General features: G+C 39.1%; 1 protein-coding gene across 5 annotated transcripts in view; it reads right to left on the bottom strand.

The window, feature by feature from the left end:
* SPEN (spen family transcriptional repressor) overlaps positions 1-22,437 on the bottom strand; it is a 94,778-nt gene that overhangs the window by 25,559 nt on the left and 46,782 nt on the right. For all 5 annotated transcript variants that reach the window (XM_067721418.1, XM_067721416.1, XM_067721415.1 and 2 more), the window contains 2 exons: positions 3,489-3,649; positions 1,077-1,277 (listed from right to left, as the gene is read on the bottom strand). In XM_067721418.1, coding sequence (XP_067577519.1) covers positions 1,077-1,277; positions 3,489-3,649 — 362 coding nt within the window. The remainder of the gene's footprint in view (positions 1-1,076; positions 1,278-3,488; positions 3,650-22,437) is intronic.

Here is a 22,437-nt window from a genome sequence, read left to right as displayed (position 1 = left end):
ATGCATAATTTTAACATTTCTATTCATTCTTCTACAGATTTACTCACAAGTAAATCAGGGGTTTTTAAAACTTGAATATGCAAATTCTAAACCAGTAAGCTGCGGTATGATCAAAGAGTCTGTATTCTAAACAAGCACTGCAGGTGGTTCTGAAACAGGAAAAACACTGACCCAAGTCATGCCTGACAAGACTTCCTGCCTTAGAATAGATAGGTCTTACAGGTAGGTTCAAACAATAAAATGTCCCCTTGAAATTTTCAACGGGTTGCACTCAAAAGACTTAGTCCTGCCACTCTGCCACTATCTTTCAAGGTCATGGAAGCTAGAATAACAGATCCAATTTGTGCTGGGCATAATGGAAAGAAAACTGGTCTAACTAGTCCCTCAAATTGATATAGTCTGTTTTCTAATTCAGAATAATTCTGTCGTCATTCTCGGAACTATCACCTTATCTCAATCAACTCAATCCTTTTGGGAAAGCAGGATTCAACAACGGACTATACTTTGCCTTTCACGACTCTTAAAAGTTAGCATGCTCTCTAACAGAAACAGAAGAATCTTTAACCCTTCCTAGCCAAAACAACCTATTTTATTAAGTTGAATGACAAAATGTAACCACTCTTTAAAACAGAAGACACCAAAGGTATGTTTTAAAAAACAGAGCTTGGGGGCTTCCCTGGTGGTGCAGTGGTTGAGAATCTGCCTGCTAATGCAGAGGACATGGGTTCGAGCCCTGGTCTGGGAAGATCCCACATGCCGCGGAGCAACTAGGCCCGTGAGCCACAACTACTGAGCCTGTGCGTCTGGAGCCTGTGCTCCGCAACAAGAGAGGCCGCGATAGTGAGAGGCCCGCGCACCGCGATGAAGAGTGGCCCCCGCTTGCCGCAACTAGAGAAAGCCCTCGCACAGAAACGAAGACCCAACACAGCCCAAAATAAATAAATAAATTTAAATTGTTAAAAAAAAATAAAATAAAATAAACAGAGCTGGAATACTGTCCACATTCAGGATAACATGTGGCCCTTTCATATGATGGAATAAAAATTACACTAAAACTCAGCTTCCTTGTCTCTTACCTGGCCCTATCCATGCTGTTACTTCAATCTGCATGCCAAAGAAAAGTTTTCCTTTTGATGCAGTCAATGCTTTTTCTTGGTCCTCCTGCTGCCGGAAGAATACCAGGCCATACCTTTCTTCTGAAGTTCCATGTATCTGCACTGAAGTCACCTTTCCAAATTTCTTAAATTCATGGAAAAGGCCATCTTTGAGACTTGTATCTAAATCCCCAAACAAAAACAAGTTGCTTATTTTTCTAATTTAGTTACAACTCGAAGTGTAAGCTACTAAATCTTTAGTCTGATTTTTGACCTAATTAGCATTAAAACTTTACTTTTTCAAATCAAATAACTCTAAAAATGAATTTTAGAGACTACCGTACAATTCTGAAAATAAACCGGGGGTTAGAAGATATTACTAGTTATTTGTTAGGTAAGAATGATATCATGCTTACACAGGAAAATACCCTTATATTTTACAAATAAATACAAAAGTATAGATCTTTTAAGTCAAGTGTGAAATGATGTAACATCAGGGATTTACTTTACGATAAAAAGGTAACAAAGAACAGGAAAGAAGGAAGATGGAGGCGGACAAAGCAAATGTGGCAAAATATTGATGATTTTTTAATCTGGGGTATGGTATAAGGGGAGTTCATTTTTGCTACTCCTTCTACTGTGGGTATGTTTAAAATTTTCATGATAAAAACTATACAAACACACATATATATGCATATATAAAACTTTAAAGACTTAGAAAGAAAGCCATATTTCTAGTTTTCCAAGCATCATGTTGATGATAAAATTGTGTGGGAAATGGCATGTAACATGCTAAACAACATTAAGGCCTTTTACAGATGAATTATACTATCTGGAGGTCTTGTGTTAATTTGCTTCATTATAAAAATTAAAATTGTAGGGCTTCCCTGGTGGCGCACGGGTTGAGAGTCCGCCTGCCGATGCAGGGGACACGGGTTTGTGCCCCCGTCCGGGAAGATCCCACATGCCGCGGAGCGGCTGGGCCCGTGAGCCACGGCCACTGAGCCTGCGCGTCCGGAGCCTGTGCTCCTCAACGGGAGAGGCCACAGCAGTGAGAGACCCGCGTACCGCAAAAAAAAAAATAAATAAAAAAAAAATAAAATTCTAGAGAAAGACAAGCCAATTATAACCCCTGTCCATTCCTAAATTACAAAGTAATCTAAATCAAAAGTTCACCAACATTTGTGTCTCAATATCTCTATTCATAAACCTGGTATGTAGGTTTTATAGGCTGTTTTAATAAATAATTTAAGTAATCATTAAAATGCACTTAGCTAAGAAATGCTTAGTTTGGTCTTTGTTGGTTTGACCATCTACTAACAGTTGTTTAGACCATCTACTAACAGTTGTTCACATACTCAATATGCCTGACATAGAAATAAAAACATATTATGGCCAAATGTCAGTCAAAAACATTAGGAATAAAAGACAACGGTATAGCTTTTAACTATATAAAGTGATTATTCATGACTTTCCTCATTTATAATGTTAATGTTTTGAAGTGGATTTCCTATCATAATTTTTTTATATCCAAGTTATTTCACACAGGACTCCAGACCAATATAAATCTAACTGAAAATAGTATTTCTACAATTTCATCGTACCAAATTTTCTCTAATATCAAAATATTTAATCCAGAAAGCATTTTTATTCAAAAATGAACCATGCTTTGGGACTTCCCTGGTAGCGCAGTGGTTAAGAATCCTCCTGCCAATGCAGGGGACATGGGTTTGATCCCTGGTCCGGGAAGATCCTACATGCCATGGAGCAACTAAGCCCGTGCGCCAAAACTACTGAGCCTGCACTCTATAGCCTGCGAGCCACAACTACTGAAGCCCACATGCCTAGGGCCCGTGCTTCACAACAAGAGAAGCCACTGCAATGAGAAGCCCGCGCACCGCAATGAAGAGTAGGCCCCACTCACAGCAACTAGAGAAAGTCCATGCACAGCAATGAAGACCCAACGCAGCCAAAAAAAAATTTTTTTAAATACATTCATAATAAAAAATGAACCATGCTTTCTTTACATAACACGCACCATAAAGTCTTTATGTGTGTATATGTATATGCATATAATATGCGTAATAATGTGTATTTATATATGTGTATATAATTAAGTATAAGTAACATGCAATCTTTACATATATAACAATCTAGAAACTACATACAGTTATAATCACTTGCTTTTTATTACACGGCATTAAATATCAATGAACCACAAAAAGAAAAAGGGGGAGAGAGTCAAATTGAAAGACAAATAGAAAATATTACCAACACAGTCAGATAAGAAAGAGAGCTATTTAAACAAATTCTGTACAAAGTATAGAATTTAAGTTGCTCAATCTCTCGTGCCCCAACAGTAGCAGAGAGGAAAGTAGAGTAACAAAATTCTACCTGTGGAGCGTACTGGAAGATTCTGAACCTTGATCCCAAAACTTTTACGGGGCTCATCTTTTTCCAGGGATGAAAGCAACTGGGAAGTGGGTGCTGGGACTGCTGCAGATTGAACTGATCGGGCTGGAGAGTCATCACTTGAACTACTGCTGGAATCAGTGCTACAGAAGGGGGGAACAAAAACTTACGTGAAAAAATCAAACAGGAAATGAGTCGCATATAAAACTTCTTCAAATTAACAAATGGCAATAATTAAAAGGTCTAAATTTCAGATCTGGGATTTCTAGACACCCTACCTTCTCCACATCTATTTCATTACTCTACCTTCAGAGATGGCAGAAGACAGCAAATACCAGCCTGGGAATGTGGAAGTAAAAGTAACAACGTTTTATCACCACATGCCACCGAAAGACCAATGTTTCGTTCTGTGCAAAATCTGAACAATTTTTTCCAAATGAAATATGACTAGTAAACACAAATGACTTAAGGGTAATATTAATAGAATAGTGGATATATGGGTTTTGGATTCAGAGATCTCGATTCAAATCTTGGCTCAGACATACAGCATGTATCCTTGGACAAGTCACTTAACCTCTTGCTAAGCCTCAGTTTCTACATCTGTAAAATGGAAATAATAACACAAGGTTAAGAGTTTAAAAAAATAACACACAGGCTAACAGAGTTTGGAATATGACGGCAATCCATAAATGAAGTGGCAATGCTCTGTTACTATTACTGTTACTACTATTACCACCACCGCCTCATGGGTAAGTTAATCTTTAGGAAAAAATAGACATCCAAAATAATTTCCCAGGTAATTTAAATTTTTGAAGGACTAATAAAGAAATATAAGTTACTTGAGTCTTGTTAGTTTAGGCTCTTTGTGAATAATGTGGGAAATGAGAGGCAATGAAATTTAATTTCTCTCTTCAGTTTAATACAAACCTCTAAGGGAGAGACCGTCACAGTTGAAAGACAAGGAGAAAATATTACCAACATGGTCAGAACAAGTTTATTATGCCCAAGAACCATGTGAGAAATATTAAATTATTTCAGTACTGCATGTACAAGACTGCTACGGTTTTAAGTTCTTTTATAGCATTATCAAATACATTAATAAAAAGCTATTTACAGGTTTCTGAAATTTTGCTTCATACTCTCCCCTCCTTGCTGAGGAAGACTTAATCCTAAAAGCAAATAACTCGGGGTGGGGGGCGGGGAGTGCAGGCAGTTAATCCACTTCAGGCACACTCCGTAGAGGACAGGTTCAACAGTTTTTGTCATTTGCGCCCAGACTACAGCTCTCACATCCAATACAAACTCTAAACCAGCCAGATGAATAAGCCTAACTCCAGGATCTGAGACAAATTTGCTATCACTTTTTAAAAAAAGAAATACCATAAGAAAATAGAATTTACATAGCATTTTTATTTAGCTCTCACATGATAAGGCAAAAGATAAAAACTTTATGAAGTTACCAGAGCTTTCTGCAGTTTGAAACATAAAGAAATAAACCTATGCCAGTAAGAGCCAAAAGTAGATACCTGAGTTACAAAATACAAACTACTATGATAAAAGCCTCAAGGTAGAACCACAAGTCATCATTGCCAAGCCTCCTAGAAATGACTCGGTTTCAATTTTCCCATCAATAAATTTTTTTCCGTATCATTAAGCAAAAGTAGTATTACTAGTACTAAGTGAATAGGACATTGTACTTTCTCAAATTAAGGGTTAACAAAATTAATTTATCTTCTGTTTTCAGCACAGAAAGAAAAAAATGTTCTACATGTATAACGTACTCCAAGCAATACAAGATTATTCATAAGGCCACCAGATGACTACAGTATAGAATATGTATGTGACTTATCAATTTAATTCCAAGGAATCATAAAATAACCATTAAGGAAAACACTTTAATTACAATACCACCAATAATATATACACCAAAATTCCTTAGCAGTAGTAGGTAAAGAAATAAACAAATATGGGCAAGAGCAGAATTTCTGGGTACTAAAATAATGAGCCAACAAAGTTCTGTTTAAGTCCATATTTTAAAAATGTAGAGGAATCAATGGCCGTAGTGGGTAAAGAAGTAAACAAATAGGGGCTGCCCTGGTGGCACAATGGTTAAGAATCCGCCTGCCAATGCAGGAGACACGGGCTCGATCCCTGGTCTGGGAAGATTCCACGTGCCATGGAGCAACTAAGCCCGTGCGCCACAACTACTGAGCCTGCACTCTAGAGCCCGCGAACCACAACTACTGAGGCCCACGCGCCTAGAGCCCATGCTCTGCAACAAGAGAAGCCACCTCAATGAGAAGCCTGCACACCACAATGAAACGTAGCCCCCGCTCGCCACAACTAGAGAAAGCCCACGCGCAGTAATGAAGACCCAACGCAGCCAAATTAATTAATTAATTAATTTAATTTAATTTTAAAAAAAGAAGTAAACAAATATGGGCAAGAGCAGAATTTCTGGGTACTAAAATAGTGAGCCAACAAAGTTCTGTTTAAGTCCATATTATAAAAATGCAAAGGAATCAATGGGAGCAATGATTTTAAAGTATAAAATAGTGACAGAAATTAGTTTTGTTATAAATGTCATCACACTTTTGGTGAATTCCCTGCTACCACACCAATTTTGAAACAAGATGTAAAATTTAACCGGCAGAAATATCTGTCGACCAATTTGAAGTTATAACTAAAAAGAAGGAAAGGTTTTTAAATAAATTATGAAGTGATAAAACGATACAACTTTTGAGTTCACATTTTAATATGCTAACCCAAAACTGCAATGTATATTTCCAGTGTAGTCTATTAAATGTACTATGGATTTTAAGGTCCTGAATCAAAACAGGGGCACAAATTTAGACCCCCAAATACTTTTTTTTTTTTTTGGCAGTACGCGGGCCTCTCACTGTTGTGGCCTCTCCCGTTGCGGAGCACAGGCTCCGGACGCGCAGGCTCAGCGGCCATGGCTCACGGGCCCAGCCGCTCCGCGGCATGTGGGATCTTCCCGGACCGGGGCACGAACCCGTGTCCCCTGCATCGGCAGGCAGACTCTCAACCACTGTGCCACCAGGGAAGCCCCCGCAAATACTTTTTAGTCCTATAAACTGAAAGAAAATCCAAGTGCCCAGAATATGTGTGTCAATTTTAACTTTAAAAAATCCTTATTTTCAGAATCTTGTTAAAACAGAAGAATCACAAGAATTCACCAAAATTTATGATATACAGTATTTTAGTTGTTTCTTAAAAGCCAGAAGTAGTTAATAAGAAGCTTTTCAATCTAAATTGTCTAAAGTAGTGGCAATGACGGTGCATCAACTAATAGTTTTAAGAAAGTGAACTTCAAATTTACCTGGCCACAAGAGGCACATGAAAATATCTCCAACATTGCTAATTATCAGAGAAATGCAAATCAAAACTTCAATGAGGTATCACCTCACACTGATCAGAATGGCCAGCATCAAAAAGTCAACAAATAATAAATGCTGAAGAGGGTGTAGAGAAAAAGGAACCCTTCTACACTGTTGGTGGGAATGTAGATTGGTACAGCCACTATGGAGAACAGTGTGGAGGTTCCTTAAAAAACTAAAAAGAGAGCTACCTTATGATTCTATAATCCCACTCCTGGGCATATATCTGGAGAAAACCATAATTTGAAAAAATACACGCACCCCAATATTCATTGAAGCACTATTTACAATAGCCAAGATATGAAAGCAACCTAAATGTCCATGACAGATGAATGGATAAAGAAGATGTGGTATATTTATACAATGGGATATTACTCAGCCATAAAAAAGAATGAAATAATGCCATTTGCAGCAACATGGATGGACCTAGAGATTATCATACTAACTGAAGTAAGCCAGACAGAGAAAAACAAATATATGATATCACTTATATGTGGACTCTAAAAAAATATGATACAAATGAATTTATATACAAAACAGAAATAGACCCACAGACACAGAAAACAAACTTATGGTTACCAAAGGGGAAAGGGAGTGGAGGGTTAATTAGGAGTTTGGGATTAACATATACACACTATATAAAACAGATAACCAACGAGGACCTACTGTATAACACAGTGATCTATACTCAATATTTTGTAATAACCTATAAGAGAAAAGAATTTGGAAAAAAAAGATATATATGTATGTATAACTCAATCACTTTGCTGTACACCTGAAACTAACACAACACTGTAAATCAACTTCACTTCAATAAAAAGTTTATAGGGACTTCCCTGGTGGCCCAGTGGTTAAGAATCCGCCTGCCAATACAGGGGACATGGGTTTGAGCCCTAGTCCGGGAAGATTCCACATGCTGCGGAGCAACTAAGCCCGTGCGCCACAACTACTGAGCCCACGCGCCTAGAGCCTGTGCTCTACAAAGAGAGAAGCCACTGCAATAAGAAGCCCGCACAACGCAACAAAGAGTAGCCCCCACTCGCCACAACTAGAGAAAGCCTGCATGCAGCAATGAAGACCCAGTGCCACCCAAAATAAAAATAAATAAATTTTTTAAATAAATAAATAAAATAAAATAGACTTTGGAGCTTCCTCTCCAGAAGCAGACAACATCTTGAGGTATTTGGCTCTCCCAATATCATGGATGAAGATCTTTGTCTCCAATATGAAACCTTTATTCCGTTTGCCTTTTTGCCTCTTGCTTTTGCTCTCTGTAAATGCACAGAAAGACAATGTTCCTTAACTCTGGCAACTGCCTCTAAATCTACCACTAAGGCCATAGCTCCACAACAAAAGTCCCTAAAATTTCTTGCTAAGGTGGTTTTGGATAATAGCATTGCTTTCGATTACTTACTGGCAAAACAAGCCGTAAGTCTGTGCCATAGCAAAAACCTCCTGCTATAACTGGATCACATCCTCTCATACTATAGCAAATACAGGAAATTAACAAACAAGCCTCTTGACGTAAAACAGGTTGATGGCCCTTTGGGTACATTCTTTGCTTTATTTGATAAGAACTTGTTTGGTTCATAGGGAGCCCTAAGGAGCATACTCAGTCTCTTGGTATTATCCGACTGACCGTCATCATTATAATCTCCCTGGTGGGCTATGTTCTCTCAAGGGTCTTAAATTCATGTCTGTAGCCATCAGCAATACATCAGATGGTCTCACTGCACTTGCAGAGAAATAAGATAAACAATGAGATGAACAGCAAAAACAATTCTTCCACAAACCAGACTCATAACCTATGAGTTTCACGACGAGACAAAAACAACAACCTGATGGTGACCAAGAGTGGCACTATCACCAAATTTTTGGTTAAACTCTCCGATATGAGAGGAGGGCCAAAAGGAGGGGGGAATGTGTTAAATTAATTAAACAAGGAGACCATTAGACTGAGGTGGTTCTAATACCTTAGCAACCCTACATAAGCAAACTAAAACCTAAGCCTGTAACTGCCTCAAGGCTAAGAAATCAAACCTAAGGACAACCAATAACAAACAGCCAATGAGGCTTTTCCAAATAAGGCAAACGCTAAAGCTATAACTGATCAACTAATTTTTCTGCTTTGCTTTTCTCTATAAAAGCTTTTCCCGCAGCTCCTGTTGATGGAGCCCTCCTAACCATTTCCAGTTTGGCGCTGCCCAATTCAAATAGATATTTGCTCAAATAAACTATTAAAATTTAAAAGGAAAGAAAAAAGTTATGGTGAATTAATAAAATTTTCAAATTAAAGTTTAAATTTCTAATATGGCAAATGTCAATAGATATTACAAAGTAAACAAAAGCTCAATAATTTAAGAATGCAAAAGGGTCCTGAGCCCAGAAAGTTTAAACTAAAAACAAAAACCCCACTAGCTTAGTAGGCATTCTGATGTAATCTTAATTCCATTTTCAACTCTACCACTTCTGATACAACCTGAATTAAGTCTCTGTCTTTTTTGTTTTATAAGAAAATCAGGAAGGAAATACTCAACTGTTCAGTCTGGTAAGGTACCACATTTTGCCTCTCTAAACTTTAATTTCCCTAGTGGGTTACCAGACCTCATAACCTTCAAAGGTCCTGCTAACTCTAGGGTTCTGTGACTCTCCATCTACCTCCAAACCTTCCAGCTCTGACAGCTCCACACTGTCCAACAAGGGAGAGAGGGGACCCTTTACAACTTGGCCCCAAACTAATTTTCTAGTCGCTTATTCTCATTCCCTTGTCACTCTTTAACCTACCCACTAATGATCTATCCACATAAGAGTATACCAGTTTTGGGAATTCCTTGGTGGCCCAGGAATGGCCACCAAGTGGTTAGGGCTCTGCACTTCCACAGCAGGGGGCATGGGTTCGATCCCTGGTCGAGGAATTAAGATCCCGCATGCCGCAAAGCGTGTCCAAAACAAAAAAAGAGTATACCAGTTTCTAATCATGGGCACCCCCCTTTTTTTCTTATTAGATATAAGTCCTTGGTTAAATTACTTCCTCTCTAATACTTCACTTTCTTGTATGTAAATGGTGATAATACCTATCACTTGTGAGGGGCTATGGTGAGAATTTAATGAGTTTGTGATTGTAAAGTACTTAGCACTCTGCCTAGCATACAGCAAGAATATGAGAGCTCTTGTCCATACCTATTCCTATTGAAGACACCTTTCTGTCCCTCCCTGCTTGCCCTGCCTTCGAGGATTAGCTAGCTCCAGTGTTAACCTCCTGCTCTGCAGCTGTTCTTGACATTCCCACCCCGCCCCACAGCATTCATTGCTTTCTTAGTTGTGTATTTCTAAGCCTCTTTTACTACAATGTCTATCTCAAACCCTTTCACTCTGTATTATAACTACTCCTTTACCAGCCTCCTAAAAGTCCAAGACTAGATTCATCTTTGTAAACAGAGCCTAGCATGGTGCTCAATATGTAATGGATGTGTGACTCCAGAAAGTTATTGATTTGAATTATCCAAGCAACTGAAATTAATGCCTAGGAAAGTACACCAAGCTCAATAAAATGAAGGTATTAACTACATTCAGTATCTAAGAGTGAAAGGAACATTTCTGAGAAAATATTACTTTGTTGGAAACTGCAAAGTATGTCTTTCTTCTTTAATGTTAATGGCTGTTCTAGCCAAGACTCTAGGACTTTGACATATATTAATAACCTGACTGAAAAATCACTGGTAACTGTAAAAACAAAAACACTTCATGGATCCTGTCATCTAGAACTTGGTAGAAGATGATTTTTTAAAATAGACATTTTTCTGGGATGAAAGCAAAAGCACCATTATAACACATAAAACAGTGCTCTAAATATCTAACAAAGTCCAGAGTGTGGATTTTGCACTATTCAATTTCATTCATAAATCCTATAATTGTGAATACCTGCATCAGTGGCTCCCAACTGGGGCCATTTCGCGCCCCAAAGGACATTTTTGGTTGTCCAACTGTGGGTGGGTGGTGAAGTTTACTGCCATTTAGTGAGTAGAAGCCAGGGATGCTGCTAAACATCCTATGGTGCACAGGACAGCACCACAACAAGGAATTATCTGGCCTCAAAAGTGAATAGTGGGGGCTTCCCTGGTGGCACAGAGGTTAAGAATCCGCCTGCCAATGCAGGGGACACGGGTTCGATCCCTGGTCCGGGAAGATCCCACATGCCACGGAGCAACTAAGCCCGTGCACCACAACTACTGAGCCCGCGTGCCTAGAGCCCATGCTCCGCGACAAGCGAAGCCATGGCAATGAGAAGCCCGCACACTGCAACGAAGAGTAGCCTCCCCCTGCCGCAACTAGAGAAAAGTCCACGCGTAGTAACTAAGACCCAACGCAGCCAAAACTAAATAAAATTTAAAATAAATTAATTTATTATTTTTTTAAAGTGAATAGTACCAAGGTTGAGAAACCCCAGCCTACATGACCTTCTTTGACCGCTTTCCCTTCTTTTGAAAATCCAACATGCTAATATTAAGCTGCGATTCAAATGCAGGATCCTTACAGTCACTGTTCTTCCTTATTACTAATGTATCACTTCATAAAAATCTTTGAATAAGTCCAAACTTACAGGGGAAAAAAAAAAAAGGTCAATTTCTAAAGATTAGACTGAGAAGAAGCTGGGATCCAAAACGTTCTGATGTCACTCGATTCTGGCAAACGTGACAAAAAGAGAAAATGCAAATAGCTTTTTACAGTATGTGTTTTGCCATGTCAATAGCAGGGTCAAAGTATTTGTAGACAAAACTATTTTATAATTTTGAACAAATAATGGGTGAAATATATAGTACTGCTACCCCTACCCTAGTAAGGCTTACATCAATGATAACTATTCCAATTCATGTTAAAATTGTTTCTCAGCTCAATAGCTTTGTTTACCCTCAAACTAGGGACTTAAGATGGTAGTTTAGTATCACAACTAGATTTTTTCTCATCAAGTACCATGGTCAGAGAATGAATAAAACTTCTATTCTGCATGAAGAGCTTAAGGCGGTATTTTGTCTTATAACTTTAAGACATTTTAAAATTTGCCTTTAAGAATGAAAACATAACTCAACAGCAAAACAAAAACAAAAAAACCAATCAACCAACCAGATGCAAAAATGGGCATCTTTGAACTTGAACAGACATTTCTCCAAAGAAGATGGAAATGGCCAAGGCACACATGAAAAGATGCTCAACATGATTGTTACAGAAATTCAAATCAAAACAACAGCAAGGGTTTCCCTGGTGGCGCAGTGGTTGAGAGTCCGCCTGCCGATGCAGGGGACACGGGTTCGTGCCCCAGTCTGGGAAGATCCCACATGCCGCAGAGCGGCTGGGCCGGTGAGCCATGGCCGCTGGGCCTGCGCGTCCGGAGACTGTGCTCCGGGACGGGAGAGGCCACAACAGTGAGAGGCCCATGTACCTCAAAAAAAAAAAAAAAAAAAAAAAACAGCAAGATACCATTTCACACTCATTAGGATGGCTATTATCAAAAAACAGAATATAACAGTGTTGGCTAGGATGTAAAGAAACTGGAACCCCTGTGCACTGCTGGTGGAAAAGTAAAATAGTGTAGACACTATAGAAAACAGTATGGTAGTTCCTTAAAAACTTACAATTGCCACAATTATTCAGCAATTCCACTTCTGGATATATAACAAAAAGAACTGAAAGCAGGTACTTGAATAGGTATTTGTTTACCCACATTCAGAGCATGTTTAACAGCCAAAAGGTAGAAGCAACCCAAGTATATAGCGACAGATGACTGGATAAACAAAATGTGGTATCTATATACAATGCAATATTATTCAGCCTTAAAAAGGAAGAAAATTCGGCCATACACTAAAACTTGTATGAACCCTGAGGACATTATGCTAAGTGAAATAAGCCAGTCAGAAAAGGACAAATGCTGTATGATTCAGTTTTTTTGAAGGAACTACAGCAGTCAAATTCATAAAGACAGAAGGAATAGTGGCATAGCCTGGGGCTGGGGCAGAGGAGAATGGGAGTTGTTTAACGGAAAGATGAAAGGGTTCTAGAGATGAACAGTGGTGATTGCTGCACCACAAGGTGAATGTACTTAATACCACTGAACAGTACACTTAAAAGTGGTTAAAATGGTAAACTTTAGGGCTCCCCTGGTGGCACAGTGGTTGAGAGTCTGCCTGCCGATGCAGGGGACATGGGTTCGTGCCCCGGTCCGGGAAGATCCCACATGCTGCAGAGCAGCTGGGCCCGTGAGCCATGGCCGCTGAGCCTGCGCGTCCGGAGCCTGTGCTCCGCAACGGGAGAGGCCACAACAGTGAGAGGCCCGCATACCGCAAAAAAAAAAAAAAAAAAAAAAAAAAGGTAAATTTTATGTTATTTTAACACACACAAACACACACATACAAACATGACCTAAGAAGTAAAGTACAAAATGAACTATTCTTCTTGGGACTTCCCTAGTGGCGCAGTGGATAAGACTCCGCACTCCCAATGCAGGGGGCCCGGGGTTCAATCCCCGGTGAGGGAGCTAGATCCCGCATGCATGCCGTGACTGAGAGTTCACGTGCTGCAACGACGGAGCCCATGTGCCAGAACTAAGGAGCCCATGGGCCACAACTAAGACCGGCTCAACCAAATAACAAATAAATGAATAAATTAATTATTTAAAAACAAATAAAAAAAAAAAACAAAAATGAACTGTTCTTCTCTTTGCGCCTTAGAAAAAAATGAGATTCCAAACCAGTCAATGTAACAGGCTACCTGCTGGGTTTTGTCAATAAGGCTCTGCTGAATCAAAAGGTCTCACAACCTGGCTTATCAAGGTAAAAGTTCCTCAGAAATGATTTCAGAGAAATGAGTCAGCTCTAACTGGTGATTCTGCAACTACTGCAAAAGAAACGGGGAAAGCACTTTAGGACTCGACTGTATAAATGATAAATTAAACTCTTTAGAGCCAAAGTTAATGAAAAGTTGCCTAAATTCTTGGTATTTAGGATACTTATTGAGAAAAACTGTATTAATATATTAAACAGTGAAAACGCATTTTTTAAATTATGGAACCAATATTTTAACTTCAATTTTGTTTTGGTCCACATATTTCTTCTTCTATCATTAGAAACCACAAAGACTTCTAATGGGAAAAGATCTGATTTAAAAAATTATGACTAAATAAATTAAGAGTGAAACTGACAACAGAGGAAGTTTTTTTCTCCTAGTTTTTTCCATCATTTATCTGTTTTTTCTAATTGAAGTATAATTGATTTACAATGTTGTGTTAGATTCAGGTGTACAGCAAAGTGATTCAGTTATTTATATTCTCTTTTTCAGATTCTCTTCCACTATAGGTTACTACAAGATATTGAATATGGTTCCCTGTGCTATACAGTAGGTCCTATTGTTTATCTATTTTATATACAGTAGTGTGTATCTGTTAATCCCAAACTCCTAATTTATCCCTCCCCCCTCCTTTACCCTTTGGTTGCCATAAGCTTGTTTCTATGTCTGTGAGTCTATTTCTGTTTTGTAAGTTCACTCGTATCATCTTTTTAGATGCTACACATAAGTGATATCGTAAGATATTTGTCTTTCTCTCTCTGACTTACTTTGCTTAGTATAGTAATCTCTAGGTCCATCCACATTGCTGCAAGTGGCATTATTTCATTTTTTTTATGGCTGAGTAATATTCCTAAGTGTGTGTGTATAAGTCTTCTCTTAATAGAAACAGGTAGAAGCAGAAAGAGAGCCATAATCCACCAGCAGTATTTTTTCCTTTCACTGCAATCAGTTTTTATTGCTGATATAAAAAAAATAATTTATTTCCTAAGGATTTCTAAGTATAACAGAAAATCTAGACCTCAAAAATTAACTTTTCTTGAGTTCTAGTGGCCTTCCCCTGTGAGCATTTATAAATATCAAGCATGCCTAAACCTTAGACAGGTACTGGCTCCATTTTATAGGCAGATAAGATTAAACATGTTCAGTGTTCATGGTCACTAAAGTGGTGGCAAATTCAACCACAGTAATTAAAATAATTGGTTTTATTTATCTTCCTATTCTAAAGTCCAATAGTTTACATAAATGAAGGAAAAAACAAAATCATTAAAGACAGGTTTTTAAAGAGCACCTTATTTTGGTGGAAAATACTGTTTAAAATTAAGTGTAAATATGCTATGTGTGGTTATGCACAAGTAACTCTTTGGGATGCAATTACAGCTACAAGTTAATGTTTTAAGCTTACTACTATTTTTAGTAGAATTAAAAGGAATATGGAAATAGTTTATCTATAGGATGACTGCTGGATAATTAAAGGTTACCCAAAAAAAAGCCTGAAGGAATATTTTTCAGTCTTAAAAAGGAAGACAGGACCTTCCCTGGTGGTGAAGTGGTTAAGAATCCACCTGCCAACGCAGGGCACACGGGTTCGAGCCCTGGTCCGGGAGGATCCCACATGCCGCAGAGCAACTAAGCCTGTGCACCACAACTACTGAGCCCACATGCCTATAGCCCGTGTTCCACAACAAGAGAAGCCACTGCAATGAGAAGCCCAAGCACCGCAATGAAGAGTAGCCCCCGCTCGCCACAACTAGAGAAAGCCCGCGCACAGCAACGAAGACCCAACGCAGCCAAAAATAAATAAATAAATAAAATAAATTGTTTAAAAAAACACGGAAACTTAGACCTAATTTTAAAAAATATATATAGTTAAAATGGTAATTTCACATTATGTATATTTTTACCACAATTTTTTAAAAATTGAAGGCTTACAAGTTTTTGGCATTAAAAGCATAATTTCGTGGTTTCAAATCTAAGTATTCTAATAACAATAGCAAAAATGAAAAGCGGCTATGCTCTTATAAATCTATCACTAAGAATCGCGTGGCGTATTTGCTGGTGGGCTTTATGGGACTCTAAAAAATTCCCTAGTTAACTTTAAGAATTATTAAGATGATGGGTTAGCAGAGACCTAGTCACAAAGTGCAGCTTACCACTTTTTTTTTAAAACAGGTTTTTGGGGGCAGATATGTGATCAGATTCTGCTACTGACAGATTCTGCTAAGTACAAAATTCACAGAGGATAAAGTGAAAAAATTATTTTTCTACATATTCTGTGTCCAAAACACAGCCCTTAGGGCCAAGAGTACTTCTGTCTTAAATTCCAAAGAGCCTAGGCCTGCAGTGTCATTACATTCTTGGCAATCCCTTAAGACTCACAAAACCTGCTACTCAGGTAACTCAAAGCAAAAACCATCAAACATGCAGGCGCCCTAGAAGTAATAAGCAGATATAACACACCTGCCTAAGGAACAAGAAATCTTTCTGTATGGCAGCAAAGCCCTTAGAACATCCACGGGATGGATGCCTCACTCAAGGGACAAACTCAGGAGAAATCTAAACTGTTAATTGTAACAGCGGGATTTCTTACTTCCTTAACCACATGCAGTATAAAAACTAGATATATTTCTTATATGAACAACTAAATGGTTTAAAAGGCATAAACCAAGAAAGCATACAGATCATGTGAAACCGTTCTGCTGTCGTTGTTGTTAAGTTCCAAATGGTTATGTACAAATGCCGTAGCCTTTACCAAATCTGCAAGTAAATTTGAACTTTGGGTTTTGCCTTTTTCCAATTTAACTTTGGTGCTAATTACATCTCCTTACTATCCAGAATAAAAAAGTTTGCTATTTCCCACTTCTGAACTCTTTGTTAAGGCAGCTCCATACTCAAGAGGTTAGAAGGGCACCTAACTCCCCACCAGGAAGCCTAAAGCCACCCACTGTTTGATGCACTTGTTTAATTATTTATAAATGACTTCAAATTACTCACTAAGAAACTCCAACCTAAAGTCCTTCTACTTAAACAACTCCTCTGCAGTTTCTTCCAGTGGAAACAAACACAAAGCTACACTCCAAATGGCTCCAACCACCATGACACAGCACATTCAGGAAGCTACTTTGCCCCTCCCCAAACAATCAAAAATAACATTCAAAGAACCATGGAACTCCCCAGGTGTGGTTACATAAATCATATCTAGAAGCAAGACGAGCATCTATAAAATGTGTGTCTTATTCTAATTCCAACACCAGAACTCCATGCCTGTTAATAGACACATTTTAAACCTCTATCAAAAGTATTAGCCATCGCTTCAAAATTACCTTCAGATTAAGGGGTTGTGTGTGTGGTTTTTTTTTTTAATTAAAAAAAATTACTCTGGTTAAGATGACTTAATTTTCTTCTTGGGGGATTAAACTAATTTATTTGGGGACTTAAATATTAAAGTTTTTCAACAGCTGAGACATTCCCTTGGCCACCCTGGAAATCAACATGAATTTTAATATTTTAGCCTGACCAATCCTAAATTTGTTAAAGACAGAATCTGCAAAATAGTTCAATATATATTTTAAGCTTACAAGTCCCAAGAACTTTTTCCATTAATCCATAATTTCAAAAGAGTAGAAAGGGTGTTGAGAATAAAACAGTGGACTCTATTCTTTAAACAAAATGAAAAGCAGTAAATGGACACACAAATTACTCCATGACATTCTACTTTGACAGAGCTCATTTCTATTCTGTGCTGTCCAACAGAAATTTAATAGAAGTCAAAAATGTAATTTAAAATTTTTAAATAGCCACACTTCAAAAAGTAAGAGACTTTTACCCACTGGTGGTCCAGTGGGTGAGAGTCTGCATTCCCAATGCAGGGGCCAGGGTTCAATCCCTGGTCGGGGAACTAGATCCCACATACATGCTGCAACTAAGAGATCCACATGCCGCAACTAAGAGGTCCGCATGCCGCAACTAAACATGCCGCAACGAAGATCGCAAGTGCTGCACTAAGATCCGGCACAGCCAAAATAAATTAAATGTAAAAAGTAAGAACAGGTGAAATTTAATAACGTATTTTATTTAATGTAATATACTTGAAATATTATCTCAACATAAAAACCAGTAATACTTTTTTTTGTGTGCTATATCATCAAAATTCTGTATTTTTAAAAATAGTTCTACTGGGGCTTCCCTGGTGGCACAGTGGTTAAGAATCCTGCCAATGTAGGGCACAGAGGTTCAATCCCTGGTCCAGGAAGATCCCACACGCCGCGGAGCAACTAATCCCAAGTGACACAACTACTGAAGCCCACGCACTCTAGAGCCTGTGAGCCACAACTACTGAGCCCGCGTGCCACAACTACTGAAGCCCATGCGCCTAGAGCCCATGCTCCGCAACAAGAGAAGCCACCGCAATGAGAAGCCCACGCACCACAATGAAGAGTAGCCCCTGCTCGCTGCAACTAGAGAAAGCCCGCGCACAGCAACAAAGACCTGACGCAGCCAAAAATAAATAAAATTTTTAAAAATATAAAAAATAAATAAAAAAGGGGCTTCCCTGGTGGCGCAGTGGTTGAGAGTCCGCCTGCCGATGCAGGGGACGCGGGTTCGTGCCCCGGTCTGGGAAGATCCCACATGCCGTGGAGTGGCTGGGCCCGTGAGCCATGGCCACTGAGGCTGCGCGTCCGGAGCCTGTGCTCCGCAACGGGAGAGGCCACAACAGTGAGAGGCCCGCATACAGCAAAAAATAAATAAAAGTATACAGTAGTTTTTAGTATATTTATGGAATTATGCAATCATCACCATAATGTAACTTTGGTACATCTGCATTGCCCCAGAAAGAAACCTCATACCTATTAGCAGCACTCTCCATTCTCTTCCATCCTCAGCCTTGGTAACCACTAATCTACTTTCTGTCTCTGTAATTACCTATTCTAGACATTTTACATAAAGAGAATCATATGATTTGTACCATCTTCTTTCACTAAGCATTTTTTTGAGGTTCATCCATGTTATAGTGTGGATCAGTACTGGTGCACAGACTAGCCAAATTTCAAGCACTCAACAGCCACATGTGGCTAGTGGATACAGTACTGGACAACCTAGTTCTAGAACCAGAAAGCTCCCCAATAAACAAGCATATCAGCCTTAAATAAGAGACCATGTTAGGAACTTCCCTGGTGGTCCAGTGGTTAGGATTCCAAGCTCCCAATGCAGGGGGCCCAGGTTTGATCCCTGGTTGGGGAAATAAGATCCCACATACCGCAACTAAGCTCAGGTGCCACAACTACTGAGCCCATGTGCCACAACTAGAGAGCCCTCATGCCACAACTACTGAGCCTGTGCACTCTGGAGCCCATGCATCACAACTAGAGAGAAGCCCACAAGCCACAATGAAAGATCCCATGTGCCGCAACTAAGACCCAACGCAGCCAAATAAATAAATATTAATAAATAAATTAATTAAATTAAAAAGAGTGTAACTCAGATTCTTAGGAAAAACCAACTCTGTTCTGCAAAGTTAATTTTAAAATATATTTCACTATCTTGTCTACCTGGAAAGAGGAAGTTCATTCATCCTACAAAGTAGACTTTTAGGAAGACGTTCCACAGAAATGACTTTATACAATTTGTAGCAGCAGGAAACCCTAACAGCATTTAGATTAAGTAATGACTAATAATTTAAGTAAATAAATTATCAGAGGGTGCTCTTTCCGTTTTCTCACAGGAGAAGCAATCACAAAACTATCCTTTAGGGCTTCCCTGGTGGCGCAGTGGTCGAGAGTCCGCCTGCCGATGCGGGGGACACAGGTTCATGCCCTGGTCCGGGAAGATCCCACATGCCGCAGAGCGGCTGGGCCCGTGAGCCATGGCCGCTGAGGCCGCGCATCCGGAGCCTGTGCTCTACAACGGGAGAGGCCATGGCAGTGAGAGGCCCACGTACTGCAAAAAAAAAAAACAAAAAAAACCACCTACCCTTTATAGATAAAGGTAAGCACTTAGGTTGTAGTCTAAGACACAGATTTTTTTAAAAAAATTAAGGAGAGGGTGTGGGTAATGAAATCTTGGCTAATTCTGAGGTTCAGAAAATGCTAATGTTTATTTTAAAATGAGAACACCACATTTTCCTTTAGTTCTGTGCATGGATGATCCCTTTGTTCAGGGCAGGGTAAAATTATATCATGACTTCTGAGAATTACCATAGAAGGCCTCCAAGTGAAAACAACCCAAAAAGGATAAAAGAGAATAACAAGGTCTCTGAAACTGCTCTGAGCAAACTTTCACTGTAAGTAAAAAAGACTAACAGAGGTTTCAATGTCATTCCAAAAGTTTAAAACATAAGCAAGGTTATAGGAACTTACATTTTCTATATAGCCCTGGCGCTGATAAAGACAAAAATAAATGTACCCCTTTATTTGTGGCTTTAATATTTCTTAGTGACTTCTGAGTGTTCTCTGATCAGGAATTAGGCCACGTTTAACTCCCTTGTCAAAGAGGAAAGCTGACAGAGAGGCTATGCACAAAGCAGTCATGACACTAAAAATATGCCAATTTAAGCATTTTTTAAAGAGTTTGCTTCTAAATCAAATACAATCTAGCATAGCATTTTTAATTTTAAAGTTTGTTGTTCAGGACTTTAATGTGAATTACTTTTTGTTAATTTTTAAGGCAACATTTTAAAAATTTACTTCAAGGTTAAATTAAAACTCACAAGATACCAAGTCACAAGTTTACCCCAGAAACCTATTTTCATTCCTTCCACCTAACAATCAATCAAACCAAAATAAACTCCAGCACAACCCCAGCGGAAAGAATGAAAAGGGGCATGGGAGAGAGTTCTTTACTGCAAACAGACTAACAACTAAAAGCAAGTTCCCGGGGAACTTTGGTAATTAATTAATTTTTTGGTAATAAATTCTTTAATACTAAACGCAGACCATGCTGTGATGTACCCAAGCAGCAGCATGACAGAAGCTGTTTTTCCAGCCTTAGTTTCTAAGGGGCATAAGACAGAAAGTTACAGTTAAAGCAAGGGAGTAATAAGGGAAAGATGCACTGAAAATAGTAGCATTCACACCAGCTTCCAGCCTTCGGCTCCTCAATCCTTTATTTGAAGTGCCTCCTTCCCATGAACAAACCCAGGTTAACTGGCACCCACTTCACAGCCTCTACTCCCCTAAGCAGCTGGTCACAGTGCGCAAGCCCCACTCCCTGGGCTGAGGGCCAGGCAAAAACTCTGGCAAAATAAGGAAGCCTCTGGGAGGTGGCAAGCAGCCAACTCAAACTGGATGATTCCAGTTTAGTCTGGTTTCAGTCACAAACAAGCAGTTCCTAGCTTTCCCCACCATATTCAGAGGCACTGGCTGCTCAGGCGGCGCACAATGAACTCTCCTCATTTATTCTCAGATCTAAGCCTACCTCATTCTCATTTCCCTAGCAGCAGAGGCTCGAAATGAAAGCAAGGTTCCCAGTACAGCAAATATGGGTCAGTCCCGCACTTGTTTCCGAAGCCAACTGCCCATTCCGCACAGAATGCTAAAACTGGCAACAACTACACCTCTCAAAAGCCTTACTGAAATGCTGTACTTGACAAAAAAGGAAAACCAGAAAGGAACTAGTCTGATTTATAAATCTCCATAATGAAAGTTAAGCCCACCAGAGCAATTAGAAAGCAAACACTTCCATTTTCCATATTTAGCACAAAAAAAGGCTTGGCTGGCTAACATGACCCCAAAAGGCAGAAGTGTGTAGCTTGCTGCCCAGTAACAAACTATACAGTAGCCTACAAAGGAATGTTGTTTCCAAAATATGGGCTCTTCATTTTGCCTGCCACTGATGAGAATGGAAAAGAATACTACCAATAAAATAAAAATAAAAATAGGGACTTCCCTGGAGGTCCAGTGGTTAAGACTCACGCTTCCAATGCAGGGGGCACGGGTTCGATCCCCGGTCGGGGAGCTAAGATCCCACATGCCGTGCGGTGCAGCCAAATAAATAAAAATAAAAATTTATGTATACATTAATATATATGGGGGGTGTATTTCTCTTCAAAGCACACACGGCTAAACAGAAATTATCTGTCTACTATTCATTATTATAGATAAGATCACCTTTGATGCTAAAACTTCAGACAAATGTGTTTTTATGAGTAAGCACTGCAATGATCACCAAAAAACCCACTAATTATTAACTCCTTTAACAACTTTAAGAAACTGACTCTTACTTCATATATGTATTTGTTAAAACTGGTGCCATATCTGACAGGTCTAGCACGTAATATATATCATAACAAATTATACAGCCAGGTAATAAAATGAGCATTCCTTCCCCCAATCAACATTCTAAATAAGCAGACTTTAAGAGAAATGGAAAGTACACTGTCACTATCACTCTGATACATGCATTGCAACCTTATCCAATAACCACCGGGAACTACATTTTCAGCTTCATCCATGTTCTTCCACAAAGCTTCAGAATGACAGCAATTTTGAAAATTTTTCTATATGAATTTGAAAGGAAGTCCTCTCTCATAAACTAAATGAACTGCAAAACTTCCTCATGAAATCAGACAAAAGGATATTTGAATAAAATTCCCCCTCTAAGAAATCTAAAACATCTAGATCAGGACTTCCCTGGTGGCGCAGTGGTTAAGAATCCTCCTGCCAATGCAGGGGACACGGGTTCGATCCCTGGTCAGGGAA

The sequence above is a fragment of the Pseudorca crassidens genome, chromosome 2 (assembly GCF_039906515.1).
Source record: "Pseudorca crassidens isolate mPseCra1 chromosome 2, mPseCra1.hap1, whole genome shotgun sequence".
In the NCBI taxonomy this organism is placed as follows: Eukaryota; Metazoa; Chordata; class Mammalia; order Artiodactyla; family Delphinidae; genus Pseudorca; species Pseudorca crassidens.
Note: the sequence above shows the minus strand (reverse complement) of the source record. Positions and strands in the feature narration are given on the sequence as shown.